At 38.1% G+C, this 15,654-nt stretch overlaps 3 protein-coding genes across 3 annotated transcripts; 1 reads left to right on the forward strand and 2 right to left on the reverse strand.

The window, feature by feature from the left end:
- Nucleotides 1-517: 517 nt before the first annotated feature.
- LOC101300044 (anaphase-promoting complex subunit 7-like) lies at nt 518-6,708 on the reverse strand. The gene is made up of 17 exons (XM_004296763.1): nt 6,640-6,708; nt 6,437-6,556; nt 6,212-6,349; nt 6,047-6,109; nt 5,844-5,959; nt 5,628-5,712; nt 5,040-5,099; nt 4,526-4,571; nt 3,917-3,990; nt 3,196-3,246; nt 2,859-3,059; nt 2,730-2,774; nt 2,558-2,651; nt 2,284-2,429; nt 1,974-2,203; nt 1,167-1,227; nt 518-947 (listed from the first exon to the last, which is right to left on the reverse strand). The coding sequence occupies exons 1-17, from the start codon at nt 6,706-6,708 to the stop codon at nt 861-863; spliced, it is 1,686 nt and encodes a 561-aa protein (XP_004296811.1). The 3' UTR covers nt 518-860.
- A 646-nt stretch (nt 6,709-7,354) lies between these two features.
- LOC101311370 lies at nt 7,355-11,381 on the forward strand. The gene is made up of 10 exons (XM_004298062.1): nt 7,355-7,687; nt 8,019-8,288; nt 8,586-8,712; nt 8,889-8,950; nt 9,056-9,283; nt 9,893-10,014; nt 10,209-10,347; nt 10,532-10,674; nt 11,069-11,161; nt 11,321-11,381. Exons 1-10 carry the CDS (start codon nt 7,355-7,357, stop codon nt 11,379-11,381), a joined length of 1,578 nt encoding a protein of 525 aa, XP_004298110.1.
- A 996-nt stretch (nt 11,382-12,377) lies between these two features.
- LOC101311665 (salutaridinol 7-O-acetyltransferase-like) lies at nt 12,378-13,688 on the reverse strand. The gene has a single exon (XM_004298063.1). The coding sequence runs from the start codon at nt 13,686-13,688 to the stop codon at nt 12,378-12,380; it is 1,311 nt and encodes a 436-aa protein (XP_004298111.1).
- Nucleotides 13,689-15,654: the final 1,966 nt, after the last annotated feature.

The following is a 15,654-nucleotide window of genomic DNA, read 5'->3' on the forward strand; positions in this document are numbered from 1 at the left end:
AGTTGATCATTGTCATTTGAAACAACAATGAAGAATAAATCACTTAGTATACATGGCCTCGTTTTCTCATACAAGTGATGAGGCTAGATGATAGTGTAAATAGTTATGATCGAGGATAGATAGACATCAAATCCAAACAATGAACCTCATGAGCTAAATCACAGGCACTGCATGAGAAGCTGAGAACTAGTACGTCCTCTTGAATTTGCATCAAGAACTAACCAAACGAAATTTCTGCTATGACCAATTAAGAATCAGAGCATCCAGTTTATAACGAAAGGAGCAAGAAATCATAAGATATTCTTTACCATGTTGAACTTTAAATGAGTGAAATTCTAATAACAATTGCTTGAAGGTTGAACTCAACCCACTATTTAGAACAAAACACAGAAGTCAATTACAACAGCAATCCAGAGATGTAACAGCATGATGGGAATATCTGAGAAGATGATGCAACACACAAGTAATACTTGTAAAGGGCTCAACATTGTTAAAATTGAGATCACGAAGAAATCACAACATGAAAACTGAAAAGCATAATGTTCTAAAGAATTGACAGGAATGGAATCAATAGGGAGGATTGCATGGCAAATTGTCTCGGCCATGAAGATTTGGTAATCTGCAACCACTGTCAGTCTCCCGCTTCCTCTCTATCTTGGGAAGCTATCTTCTTGCGTCTTCATTTGACATTTATACAAACAATTCTGGTTACTCCTCTGAACACGGCCAATAGCTGGCCAAGAGCTTCATTTCTAGGGGTGTCAATTTGGTTACAGAATGGCAACCCCCCTGTAATCATGGCATTCTTTGCAACAACAGTCTCTTCACAAAAGCTGTACAGTTACTTGTTTTAGCTTAATCTATAAAAGCTCAGTCTCATCTTGGTCTCCATCAGCATCATCAACATCGTTATCTTCATCCTCTTCAGGTGCATCAGGATCAACCCCCTAGAGAAAGCACAACTTTATGAAACAGATCTTGCTGAATTACCTTGTTTCAGTAACTAATTCCATAGCCATTATCACTAGTTTTTGGATGTGGCTTTTACTTTATGAAAAAGATATTGCTACATCTGGATATGTGGATTACAATAATGTATTTAAAATGATGTTAAACAGGAATCACTATCAACTATCAATCAGCAAAGTGTAAACAGGAAAACAAACCTTCATTTGTTTCTCTAAGCGCTCTAAACCTTTCTTTGCAGCTTCATTCTGTACATTGATCCTGCAATCATCAAATTGTGAGCATTTTTTGGTCATTTCATGGTGAAGCCAAGCATATTTCAAACACATTCAGGGTGCATAAGAACCTCCTAAGGATATTCGATGACCTTGTTGTCATTTATGCAACACTGGACTGTTGATGAGCTCTAGCCTGTTGATTAGCTACCCCAACTAACACCATGGAGGTTATGGGCTCAAATCTCATTGGCATCTGGGATGGGGGGTGGAGAGGGGATAAAAATAAATAAAGAAATACAAAATTATGCCACGCTGGACCCTTATCTGTCATGGTTCGTATGACCACCAGCAATATAGAGACAAATAAACAAGTGTGGTATCTCAGGAAAACAACTTACGATTCCATACCTTCAATGGATTCAATTACACTTCAGAACCTCTAACCCTAAAATGCAATTTCTAGGGGCAATAAATTTCTATGCATATACAAACACATGACCCTTATCTGTCATGGTTCGTATGAGCACCTTGAAATACAGCAGCAATATAAAGACAAATAAACAAGTGTAGTTTACAGGAAAACAACTTATGATTCCATACTTTCAATAGTTGGATGTTAACTATTATAATGGATTCACTTACACTTCAGAACCACTAACCCAAAAATGCAATTTCTAGGGGCACTAAATTTCCATGCATATACAAACACATCTAGCCAGGTCTGAGTGAAAAATGCAGATTTTCAGTTCTAAGAAAGAGATTCTAGATATTTGATAGATTTTTTTTTACCTCAATGCAGCTTGAAAATGTGATAGTGCATCTTGCAGCATATTTGTTGCAGAAAATACTTGAGCGAGCTTGACATGTAGAGAGTCATCAGCCCAATCCTTGAGATATCGCTCTAGCAGACACACAGCATCCGCGTTACGGCCTTCAATAACATGGAGCTCAGCCAGAGCTAATGCAGCTCCGAGATAACCAGGTTCCAGCCTAAGGGCTGACTCATAGAACTTTTTTGCCTGTTTCAAGATTAAGTTGAATTCATAAGAGGCGCACTCAATTTCTTAACTCATGCTGAAATGATATGCTTAAGGTTTACCTTCTCCCTGCCACCAGAGTTACTCGCATGTACATCCCCTACTAATTTTAGAGCCTTTGCAGATTGGGGCATAGCCTTCATAGCCTCCCTTGAAGCATATAAAGCCTCCTTGATTTTAGAGAGAGCGAGATAAGACTGAACCAAACCTGAAATCATAATGGAGTGAGTTTCAGACAATTAGCCTCTGCCGTTACATATTTAATAATTATTGCATCAAATGTGTACAAGGCAATGATTTCTAAGATGCATGTCATGCGAGTGATACAAATCCCACCTTGATATGAACGAATATCAGGTCTCAACTCTTGAGCTGCCCTGAAGGCAATTACAGCAGCTTCTGCTCGCTTCATTGATAACAGCAGGTTACCCTAAAAATGTTGAAAGAACATTTATTTGAGAACAGGGAAAGAAGAAAGATACTCAGTACTTTAAGATTGCCTCAATACCTTCATTATATAGCCTGGTATATGCCTCTCGTCGATTCGTATGCCCTGATAACAAATGACTTGGGAGCTTATGAGATATTTTGACGAAAGAAACAAGTCCAGATAGCTTACTATATTTGACAAACTGACCTTCTCAGTATAAGATAAAGCTCCTCTCTCATCTTTTCTTTCCCAAAGCACAGATAAGGCCACAAAAACTTCTGGCCTTGTAGAATCAGTGATCAACAAATCATGCACTAATTTGTTTAGCTTTGAAAAGTCAGACTTTATCTTTAGAAGCATTGCATACTCATCCATATATGTCACAACATATGGATCAATTAATCGAGCCTGTAAATGACACAAGCCAGAGAGAATGTGATTTGCATGAATTCATGTAGGGATGGATGCACATGTCTGGGTGAGTTAGTGTGTGTACACATGTATGGACTTTAATCGTACCATTACCATAAGAATATTTAATTACCTTTTCAAAATTCATTATAGCCTCATCATTTTTCCCAACAATAGCTTCAACCTTCACATTCACATGTAGAAAAGAGTGAGTCAAAGTTTATACTTTTTTGCTTGCTAGTATATTATAACAATTAAGACTATTAGAAATCACAGCCCAAGTAATGAGAACAGAAACCCACATCTGCTATCATCCCAGGTAAATTAGTATTGTCTTTGCTATAGCCCCAAGTGAGAGTATCAATCCTCTATATGAAATTAAATTTAGGTATATATTATGTAATTTTGTAACTTGTGCTCCTGGAATGTGCCAAAATCTTGCAGTATGCCCTTTTTCTAAAGTTTGTTAGGTAACTGTTATAGAAAACATAAAACTGTACTTAACTTCCTATTTTTAGGAGCACTGTGTGAGCATTGGTAACGGTTCCACTAAAATTTTGTCAGTTCGTATTTATTTAAATTTTGTCAGCTTATATTCAATATAGAGAGTAACTGCAAGATTTATCTAAGTCTCACAACTTAGAGATCCAAAGAGTTGTATGGCCTAGGAGCTCATTTAAATATAAATGAGAGAACAGTATGAGAAGCCTACTCACACCACCATAAGGAAGGGATCAAGATAAACATAGTTGATCAATCAGTACATAATAATATCTTATAATTGCTGCTTATGAAGCAAAACATGTAGACATCTCAATACCTCTTAGCATTAGCAAAAAGCTCAAATAGCTAACCTTTGCAATTTCAAGTAACAAGTGTAAGTTATTAGGGAAACGTTGCAAAAGGTCTGTAAAGAGTTCCAGACCACCTGCAACACCAAAATAAGGATACAGATTTTAAGAGATTGTACAGGTCAAATTATTAATCATTACTCAACCACATAATGCAAGTGGAATTGCCACACCATAAACACGCATAACAACAGGCCACTACATCTATGATTCAGAAATTATGAAATAAAAGCAAATGCAAACTGGTATAAAGGCTTCTTGCTTATTCTAGTACACCATACAACATGTACTTTAGAATAAAATATGACCAATGTTATAGACCAAGTGATCAACAATAATAATCTCAGCCTTATCTATGAAAAATCAGTTTAAATTTTACCTGAGGAAATTAGGAGTGAACAAAGAAAAGTTTTACAGACTAACAGGATGGTTGAAAGAATAATATGCAAATTGTCAAACAAGAGATGTGACTGCATATGGCTCACAAATTATAGCAGCAAATAGCTACGACCTATAAGCATATGCAGTATTGACATGAAATGCATTTGTTCTCATATACTTACAAACATGTACAAAACTATAACCTAAAGTAGAAGAATTCCCTGCTTTTACCTTTGTAGTCATTAGAAGCGATGGAACACTGGGCCTCAACATAGCGCTGCAACGGGAAAAAACAAACATAACCATTTGTAGGAGTAACAGGGTTCCCCCTTCTTTCCATTGTTTACAACATATATATAGCAGGTCAGTTCTGGAATATAAAGTGATGGCAAGCCAAGTTGCAGAATGCACATGTATCTTTTCCCATGCATGGCGGACCATTGGTATAGGCCAGCCGACCACCAAAAAATCATGATGACAAAAACACTATGACTATAATGTTTTTTAAAAAAAAGTACACTTATCCTTGCAGAATTTTCTTGATCCAAGCAAACATATTAGTTTTTCTTAGAAATATGGGATTGTTCATATGGGCATGAAGCGATCTAAAAATGCTAAGAATAATTAGGAAGATAAAGAAATTCATTTTGCAACTTCGTTATTATGGGCAGTTCCTACAAGGGATCGGACTGTCCGACATGATAACTTAAAATTGTTGGCCTCTGCTTCCTAAACTGGTACTTACTTGCAGCCAACGACTCGAGTCCAAATGCTCAAATGAAGCTCTTCCACTTCTATTTGGAGTCTGAAATTGACATTCAACAAACATAATTGAATTACGTCAGAAAGGATGCACCAAGATTTTTGGTTCCAACGAAGTACAGACTAATAGACTAGGGGGAGTTCTATACCTAAACCAAAGAATAATGCCTGAGAATTAAGCCATTCAAGATACGTAGAGATCAATCTAATTCATCAATCGATGTAGAGCATATTACATTCAACATCTTCATCTTGTAATAAATTCAAATCACATTTTTCAATTAAACAGTGATGACAAGTTCCTAACTGACTCTACAACTGAGCTGGGACATATCATAACTAATTTTTATCCAAGTAACAATGAAAGGAGCTCTATGAGCCCCATGGCCTGATGAGTCATATGTCACAAATAGAGCCTGCAATTCTATTCACTATGACAGAAGGAGGCAATACAGTTTCTCTATGAATATTTTTTTAGGATACCCACAAGCAAAAATGTAAGAAGACTTTCGACATGCTAAAAGTATTTGATCAGCCAAATGTGACTACTGTCATGTATAGACAAAAATACCTGTGGAATCAAGGAAATAATGTCTTTAGCAGAAACTCCTAATTCTGCTAAAGCTATGATAGCCTCGAAGACATAAGGGCAAGACCTGTCAAAAAGACACCACTGTACAGCTTACCCCAAACTATCAAAAAACCAAATATGTAAAAAGAGAACATCAAAGTATCTATATCGAAATGCACAATCTTAATGATGATGCAAACAACATGATTGGCAAACCTTAGACATTCTTTGAAACAAGAAACAGCAGAACGATTCTGTCTAGAATACCGGTAGAGTTTTCCCATCAACAAATTCATCTGCAAGTTCCTCATTTTGCTTGGAATACTATCCATCTGCAAAACTTACAAGTTCATTAATCCCACCAAGACAAAAGTCTAAAAACTGCCACAAAAAACAACTAATGTAATGTATGTAATTACCTCAGCAAGGGCTGCACCGTACTCACTAAGCGCAGAATGACAAGATGCAATCTTGAACTTCACCTGTCACATAGAAAGACATGAACCTCAAATAAGTAACCCAATGTCAGAAAACATAAATACCACTCTGATCAAACATTCGGGTAACAACGAAACCGGTTCTACCTCATTGTCATTAATCCCAGAAACGTTTAATACATTAGGCGAAGAGGACCGGTTTGAGGCCAGTGAACTACTTCGGGACGATGCCGGATTCGTTTTGGAGATAATCTTGCAAAACTGCAATGCTTGCTTGTATGTATGCTGCCACCAACCAATAGAAACACAAAATGAGCAAAATGGGTGATTGATTTTCAGCTAAAGAATGATGATTTTCAGCTCCATGCTTACTATTGCTCTGCGAAACTCTCTGTCACGAAACAAGGAGTCGCCGAGAAGCACCAAGCTCTCGGCTTTGAGGTGGGGAGTGACGTCGGCATTGGCAGCTGGGGAAGAAACGAGAAAGCAGCCCTGTATTGAAAAACACCCAGAATCTCTGAATTAGGAAAAGTGTGAGAGAAATTGAATTTGGGGTTTTGGAGAAGATGAGTTACGAGGATTTGGGCGGAGGTGTGGAGGCCGTGCTCCATGAGAGAGGCGATTTGGTCCTTGGGGACGTCCATGTTGGAGAGCTCTGTGAATTTGGGAAGTGAAAGGTTTGGTGTTTGAACCGCTACTGTGCGTGTTTTGTTTCAAATCATATTTGTTACACACTTTTCTGTTTCTCACCCATTGTGTTCAAATTGAGATTTTGAGACAAAAGGAAACGACGTCGTTTTTGACCATTTTGGAACATTCATAATTTTCTTGTGTGTCTCTTGGATTATGTTGACTCGACTGATGAGTGGTCGTTTTAGTGTTATTTTTCGTCTCTTTGGAGATTTATACATGGTGGTATAATCGGTGTTTTTTTTGTTATCAATATAACGGTGGTCGCATGTTTACTCAATTAATTTTAGAAAAAAGTTAATTAAATGGAAAGTTTTTCAACCAAGTAAACCTTTGTATCTACCTCGTTGAATAACGATGATCAAGATCATTGCTCTACATGAGACGGTTTCTGAGTGAATATGGATTATATAATAAGACTAGTTTCAAACTGTCAATAAAATGTATTTTCACTCTTGAAAACCAAAGTGAATTTTGGACTAAACGACATCGGGGTAGGTCGTTTTGGTTCAACAGTTCAAGATAACATAAACACTGACCTTCACACTAGACCAACTGAGACTCTCTCTCCCTCCAAAACCCCCTTAAACCCCCGCAACCATGCTCAGCTCCTTCCACTACTCTTCTCTCATCCTTAAACCCCTCCACAAAACCCATAAGCCCTTAACCATAACCTTCTCTTCCCAACTACCTAGAAAACGACCCACCTTTGATAGTGACCAGACCCCAAAACCCACCTCCAGAAACCGCCACAAACGCTCCTATGGAGCCTCAAGAAGGTCCATCTTGAAGACCCTTAAGCAGGAGCAAGTCACCTTCACTACTCTAGTCCCTGATGACCCAATTGTCGCCATCATCGGCGGAGGCATGGCCGGCCTTGCCTGTGCTCTCTTTTTGGAGAAACGCGGCGTCCGCTCCACCGTTTTCGACACGGTTGGGCCTCTCAAGTTTCATTCTTTTGCTGATTCTTGTCGTTTCTATACTGTTTTCCCATGTGGGTTCTTCATGTTTTACTTGTTTGTGCTCTCGTTTTCAATTTTCTGAGAATGACATTGCCTAAATGATTTCTTAGTACCCAATTCAGTGATTCAATTTGAAGTAATGCATTTCAGTACAGAAAGTGTACTGCATTTACTATATTTCATGCTTAATGTTATGTAGTTATTCTCTTGATTTCTGAGAACCCAAATTGACTGCTAATACATTTCAGTACTATATACTCAAAGTTAGAAGTTTAACATTTTAGTATCGCGGTATATGTCAGGGGGTTCATGGTTTGGGAGGAAGAATGGGAACGAGGATAGTCGATCCTCAGCCTTTAATATTTGATCATGCAGCTCAGTTCTTCACAGCCAGTGATCCTCAGTTTGTTGAGTTGGTTCAAGGTTGGATGGAGCAAGGTCTGGTCCGAGAATGGCAGGGTACAATAGGTGAGCTTGAAGTGGGTGGTCAGTTTGTGCCACTTCCTTCTTCTCCTCCGAGGTATATCGGTGTTAATGGAATGCGCCCCATTGCTGACTCACTACTGTCTCAGGTAAATTAAACCCATCGCTGATGGTCTTTGCTACATAATTGACTCATCATTTAAGGCATAAGATGATATGAAGATGGTTCAAATTGAAAACAAACTGTGTTAAAACATGAAGTTGGGTTGAGTGGCATGGTTTGCTTTGTTAAGATATGATCTATATCAATTAGTGAGATCTTTAAGTTAAACAAAATTCATCTGAAGCTGAAATGTTTGTCTCCTCAGGATCTTTACCTTTATGTTTCAGGATCCCAACCTTTTAATAATCATTCTTATGGCTGATTAAAATGTCACTCGGTGCAGAGTTCTCTGATTAATGTGGAGAGACCTACCTGGATCAGTAAACTTGAGCCATTTAATGGGATGTGGTACTTGAGTGAGAATGGAAAACCTCGTGGGCAGTTTGATGCAATTGTAATTGCACATAACGGTAATATTTGTATTGCCTTTGTCATTTCTTTTAATTCTGACACTATGTCACTATTGTCTCTCCACATCTTGTGGAACTCCTTAATATACTTGTCTATATTTCATATTCACAATGTCCCTTGTCTATGCGCTTGTGCATGACTATTTACCTTATTTCTATTATTTGTTTATCAACAGGTAAATGTGCAAACCGCTTGCTTGGTTCATCAGGCCTACCACTAATTGCAGGACAGATGAAGGTATATCTTATATCTGTCTGATCAGTTCACTCTCAACTTGGATCACTTCTGGTTGAACTTTCTTCAACTATAGTCTGCTAATTCAATTCTGTTGAATTATGGTAGAGGCTGGAATTGAGTTCTGTATGGGCCCTCCTTGCCGCATTTGAGGATCCACTTCAAGTTCCCGGTACCGACTCATTTCCTTTCGAAGGAGCATTTGTAAAAGGGGTTGATTCCATCTCCTGGATGGCAAATAATACCAAAAAACTCCTAGGCTCCCAGAGTGGTGGCCCTCACTGTTGGACCTTTCTCAGTACTGCAGCTTATGGAAAGCGAAACAAGGTTCCGCAGGTTTGTTTCAACCCAAATACAAGCATATTTCAAACAGTGTTTGCTAAGAACAGTCTCAAATCACTCATTGTCTTGGATCATAACTTGAATGAAATGAATGTCAGTTGTGAGGAATGAAATCCCAGTTTAGACCAAAGAATTACCATATCTCTTACTTTGCAGACATGTAGAAGCAAATTAGTTATGGTGATACCAACTAAACTTCTTTGATTAAGAAAATCATGTGCTCTGTATGTTCATGAATATCATTGGTGGTAGGATTTGTCATCATCTTCACTTTAATAGATAATTTGACATGATATGGTTTTTCTGTGGATCTGTCTGCTTTTCTGATGTGGGGGATGTTGCTGTTCTATAAGGGCAGTCTTAAAAGGAATTACAAGAAAGCAGAAAGGATAATGATGTTCAGATACTCAGATTTTATTTTTCCAAGTTATTCATTCCCATTAAAGTCTGAAAGCATCATTAACTTATTAACAATGACCTATTTAGAAGACTAAGGTGTTTCATAAATTCATGCACAAGTCTAATCAAAATTGTATATTTTTAGCTCTTTCTTTAATTATATTGTTGTGGAAATAATGTTGTGTGCCAACTGATGTTTATTAGGAGAATATACCGACTGCCACAAAAGAGAAGGTGACGGCAGGCATGCTTATGGGCGTTGAGGAGGCACTTGGATTACCAAAACGATCACTTCAGACACCATTTTATACCCGAGTCCAGTTATGGTGAGAAATTGCACTTGGCAGCATTCAATGTGAATTTGTTTTTATCATGTTCCAGCGAGGGTGTATAACTGGTTGTGGTGATTCAACCAAAACATTGAGTCGACTGGAATTTCATTAACCATAGTTGTGGGAAATGAATGTAATTTTGAATGCTCTATATCTTGAGTTTAATTTCCATGTTGTAATGTATGCAGGGGTGCGGCTCTTCCAACTAATACGCCTGGTATCCCCTGCATCTTTGATCCACACGGAAGGGCTGGTATATGCGGTGATTGGTTACTGGGTTCTAATTTAGAATCAGCAGCCCTAAGTGGAATCGCTCTTGCATATCATGTAAGTAGCACTTCAACTTTTATTCAAAAGAGACGTGTCTGAATTTTGTTTGGAATATATGCTATGAACGCATTGTTTGTCTCTATAACTATGCCTCTTGCCCTGAGAATATGATCAATTACACTTATGAATTGCACGTGTAGCTTCATATCATCCAATCTTAGTAAGGCTTTTCTGGTTACAGATGGCGGACTATTTCCAAAGTGGTGGAGACCGTCCCGATGAGTTTGCTGTTGGTTTACGAAGCGAGTTTGAACGACTTAAAGGACATGATATAGGCCAATTTCCAGGGTTGGAGCCCGTAAGTGAAACACACACAGTGCCAGAGTTGCAGCCTACCACTTAAAAGGCATGAGAGTAGTAAGAAAGTTCCTGACAAATAGTGTAAATCTGTGTAGTGTACCGCAAAACTGAATGCAGATTAAGAATGATATAGATAGAAATTGCAAAGTTCAAGATATAGCTTTTGTATGTTTTCTATGATTTAATGACATGTACCACATTATGGCAATTTTAATATAAAAGGAACGTGAGACAAGTTTGTTATGTAAATTTTGTGACACGAAGAAAACCACAAGAACACCAATCTTCTGGGAGTAGAAGCTTTGGCCTTCAAGACAAACATCCAAGGTCAGAAGTTTTCTTAATCATTTTGCTTTTGGTCTTGTGGAAATTGCAGCTGAAATCAACCTGTTTATTTATTTTCATTCTTTGTAATCAGGTATGTCATGAATGAGCGGCGGTGTTCATTTGGACTGCCCCGTTATGTGGCGGCAGATGTGACTGCTGAGAGGAAATTTCAGTGGCGTGCAAGGTAACTTGTGCAATTTTTTTCGTGATATTATTATCTTCTTTTTTTCAGAATGAATTGAGTGTTTTTTTTTCTTTTTCGTTTCTTTGTTGCTGGTTTGGCACTTTGATATTTTATCTTATTACTTTATTTGTGAGCCATGTAAATGGCTGATGCTTGCAGGCTGTTGCTTCAGCTCCAAGAGTCCATGTTTGAGTCTTATGGGCATGCCATTACTCACTAATCAGTTGCCTCTGTCTGTGTAAAGTTAATAACTTCCTTGAGCCATTGCCCTTTCCTCCTCGATCAAACTGATATGTTTTTGGCATGAACTAAGGTAATACTAATGACCTTGGGGGAATGGTTTTTTATATGATATCTGTGTTTGGTGTTTCTCTTACCTTGAACGTACAAATGTCTAGCTCATTTGAAAGTCATCAGTTCATCGTCTTTCAGTTAGGCTATTCCATTAGCTCAAGTTCATATTGCTCAAGTACGAAATATAGTTGATAATCTTATGTTGTCTATACAGTTTTGTTGACTTAGTATATAAGATTAGAAGATAAGTGGGAAGTCAAGAGTCAGGGTACATCTATTGGAAAGTGTAGGCAACCCATGATAAATCAGGTGAGAGGGTCTTTTGGCTTCTTCAGGGGCTTGGCTCTGAACCAGCGAACGGAATACGGGCGAGCCCTATTACACATTGCCTTCTTAGGGTTAGGGATTCTTTCCACAGTGCCAACGCTTCCCCTGGTCTTTCCGGTTTCACCTTTTGTTTTAGAATGTTTTATCATTTTCAAGCATGTTGCCACCAGAAGCGGAACCCCGATGAAGATCAGCATAAAATAACCAAGGTCCCAATCAGTTCCAATTGTTTCGCAAAGTGCACAAGGGGCTAGTACAAATAAGAATAAGACCGATAGACTTAATAAGGGACCATTTGAGCTCCAGATCGTAATGCTCCTAGAAAAAGAATGGAATTCTTTTTATTGATATTTGGCAAATTATGCCAATCATATTTTAGCTTCAAGGAGGAAGACATGGCCAAGTTTGAACTTGGCTCAGAGTTGCTCAAGTTGATTTCTCCATTTGACAGTGAAGAAAAATTCATTTTCACGTTTCTAAGTCTAAGTTGAATCATCCATCAATATCATTTCTAGGGCAGCAACGTGAGCACCTATGCATTGTTCTTGCCGTCTGTGTATATATAGCTTGGATATATAAAATGTTACAGTTTATCTTAATATGTGATGCTTGGATTCAAAGATGCATATGCTAGCAGCTCTTGATCACACTCGAATAGTTTCATGTCTTCTTGGCTCAATCTTACCCAGGACTCTATGCCATCACCGCCTTTTGTATCCATCAGAAATACCATATTCTTGGCAGGTGGAATACATGAGCTCATCCAAACTGGTTTTCCCCACCCAAAATCTGCAGCCTCGTATAGTGGAAACCTACACCAACTTGTGCACGCGTACAAGGCCATGTCATCACTGGTTAGCATTCTCATAGCTTCCATCTGAGGCTCACAAATCACCGAAATGTCCTCGCTGAGTGGTAGTCTATTTGCTTTCTTGCAAAATTCTTCAATCCCTTTCCTTAATTCAGAAACCAAGCCATGTAACTCTGCCTCAGTATCCTCTGCCGTGGCGATGAAGGACCCAACAAAGTTCCCAACAGAGTCATTTGGTAGGGGAGGGACTGTTCTGTTTCGAATATTCACATTTTGGTACAGTGCCGATAACCTGGATGAGGATCCAAAATTTGTCCTGGAAGCCTTCATTGCACATTTCCAAATGAGGGCTGCTACAATCTCTACCTTTGTGGCTTGTTTGACACTCAGAGAAGGTGCTTTGGCCTTAAGAGCAGTCATCTTTGAGCCATTGAATACATACCTCTTCGTTACAGATTTGTCGTCTCTGATCTTATTAAGATTCTCAAGAGTTGGTGGAGTCATCGAGATGTCTCTTGGTGGGGTCATCGACGCGGCGTTGAAAATAGGACACACTTTCTCGCTAATCCCAGAAGCAGTATTTGCCCAACTTCTGAGGAAAGTGCTCAATGTGGCTGCATCAGCTATCTTGTGAGAAAGACATATGCCGAGGCCGATTCCACCGCACTTGAAGTAGTTGGCCTGAACATGCAGCACACATCCCCTGCCTTCTATAAAGGATTCACAATTGATAGGTAGCAACTGTTTTAGTACCTCGTGGTCTGGTGCTTTGAGAATGTCTGAAAGAAAGCAGCTGACTTGAGCTTCAGTGAAGCCTGCCCCATCATCATTGCAGTCAATGGAAAAATTGTCTTTGATTCTTCCAGCAAACGGGTAAAAGCGAGTCAGAGTTTCCGAAAGCGATTTCTTTAGCTGCAAGGTTCTTCCAGCTGCAGCAGTAAGATCACTTGTGGTGTAGAAAAGCAGCACTGGAATGTAAGTAGCAGGAGCCAGTTGGTCCAAAAGGGAAAGATTGAAGGTTTTCAACTGGATGGGAGTCGAAGAAGAGGGTCTAATGCTATCTATACCAATAATACAAATCTCTAAAGTTGCCATTTTATTCTTGCTCAAGTTCATATCAACTTTCAACTCATTTTGGGAACTTGTTTAACCTCCACATGTTTATAAGTACGAGCCCAACAATCTAACTACTCACATGCAAATTCTGTGAAAGGTAGTTTGTTAAATGATATTACGTATTGAAAAATCATTTTGTTCTCTCCTTGAACTCTCACTTCACTCAAATGTTGTGAAGTGACTAACAGTTAACAAGTTTACCAACAATCACACTAAATAAGAAATAAAGAACAAGAAAAACTCACATCAACAACCCCTAACACAAAATTGGCTACACAAAAGGGCAAGCACCATGAAAAAACAATGCAAAGATATTGAAATGAAACTCATATGCTCCGACAATCTGGTTACCCATTATGTCTAAGCCTAAAAACTACATAAAAAAACAAAATCAACAACAAAAAACAAAGCTAAATATGACATTTTTGAGTTTGGGTTATAAGAATAGTGCCCAACCATAGTTCCTTCAAATTTCTTCAATTTAACACCAAAATCAAACAACCCAAGACTCTAACAACCTAGAACGCAAGAATAATAATAAGTTTCGATGAATTCTAATAGTTAATAGTAATTATATCAAAATAGATTACATCATATATAATTCATGTAACATTTCAAATTGATCATCAGCAGCTAGCATCTCCTCAATAAAGTCTTTCGTTATGTTCATATGTTTGCCTGTGCTCCAATGCTTTTTGCTAGCTGCTGAGGCTCAACTTGAATCGTTACATGAGTTATATTGAAATCTCTTTCAGTATAGTTACTAGTAACTAGTAGAAATCATCAAAGGTATGGTTATTTTGATATACTCAATAAAAATTGGTGACTGCACAACAATTATGTGAAGTGAGAGTTCAAGTAGAATTGAAAACATTTTCAGTACGTAAACACATGCAACAAATTCCTATTCACGGCATTTGAATGTGAGTAGTTATATTGTTGTGTTTGCGTAAACATGTAGAGGGCAAACAACTTTTCGAAGTGAGTTGAAACCTATCAACTCTTGGAGCAAGAATAAAATGGCAACATAGTAGAGCTAAACAAGTATGTGTCCAATATACACAGCTTTTACTTTTCAAATACTTTCTTAGATTGAAAGTTGAAAACCAATATGAGGAGGTTGAAATCAACATGTTGATCGACAATTGAGATCTGAAAATGTTGTATATTATCATTACAATGAGGATAAACAAAGAGAAGATGAGATCATAGAGTTTAGCATATTCTTTCTTATTTTCTTTTTTCTTATCTTTAGGTTCCTAATTCTTGGAAGAATTCATGCATGGCGTTTAATTTCTTATTCTTTTTACTGGCCATTACATAACACGAAGGACTAATATGGAATTTTTAGGATGAGAGGGGAATGAGGACTAGAGAGCATTTGAGCCGGGGTGTAGAGGCCACTAGAACTCAAGGATATGAGAAAGCTAAGTTGATGCAGACTCTTGATGTGTGCTGCATATATAGGAGGTGTTTGTTTGATAGGATAAGTCTCTTGGATTTGATTTAAATTTGCCAATCTGACCTCATCACATGTTTGGAGGCCCAGATATGGTTGGGCTAGAAAATTTAATTCCTATCAGACATTGATTTGAAGTCTAGTTGAAAACACGTTATTAAATATAACGAAACATTCATTCGGCTCATTCGCGACAACTCGAAACCACTATTCCTCTGAGACTTCGTCTGACACTCTCTCATCGTACGCGCTCTGTTCAAGTTTTCCGGTCATCCGCGGTCGTGTTCCACTATCTCTAACTATCTCTGGTCGTTGCCATCTCGTTCAATTGTGTTTTAGGTAAATTTTTCTCTAGAGAACTCTTTTGTGGTTTTCGATATGAAATTCTCTGATTCAACTAATTCAACTTAATCCTACGCGATTGATCTTTCTCTCTAATTTGATGGGTTTTCTTTCTTTTTATGTGCTACTGTGAATTTAATTTAA

Source organism: Fragaria vesca, linkage group LG4, assembly GCF_000184155.1.
Source record: "Fragaria vesca subsp. vesca linkage group LG4, FraVesHawaii_1.0, whole genome shotgun sequence".
NCBI classification, from domain to species: Eukaryota; Viridiplantae; Streptophyta; class Magnoliopsida; order Rosales; family Rosaceae; genus Fragaria; species Fragaria vesca.

Coding starts and splice junctions, on each gene's coding strand:
- LOC101300044 (XM_004296763.1), bottom strand. CDS start 6,708: ATGGACGTCCCCAAGGACCAAATCGCCTCTCTCATGGAGCACGGCCTC. Junction 4,572..5,039: donor ACTCGAGTCGTTGGCTGCAA/GTAAGTACCAGT, acceptor TTCCCGTTGCAG/CGCTATGTTGAGGCCCAGTG. Junction 3,247..3,916: donor TGTTACTTGAAATTGCAAAG/GTTAGCTATTTG, acceptor GTGAATGTGAAG/GTTGAAGCTATTGTTGGGAA.
- LOC101311370 (XM_004298062.1), top strand. CDS start 7,355: ATGCTCAGCTCCTTCCACTACTCTTCTCTCATCCTTAAACCCCTCCAC. Junction 10,348..10,531: donor GAATCGCTCTTGCATATCAT/GTAAGTAGCACT, acceptor TTCTGGTTACAG/ATGGCGGACTATTTCCAAAG. Junction 11,162..11,320: donor AAATTTCAGTGGCGTGCAAG/GTAACTTGTGCA, acceptor TGATGCTTGCAG/GCTGTTGCTTCAGCTCCAAG.
- LOC101311665 (XM_004298063.1), bottom strand. CDS start 13,688: ATGGCAACTTTAGAGATTTGTATTATTGGTATAGATAGCATTAGACCC.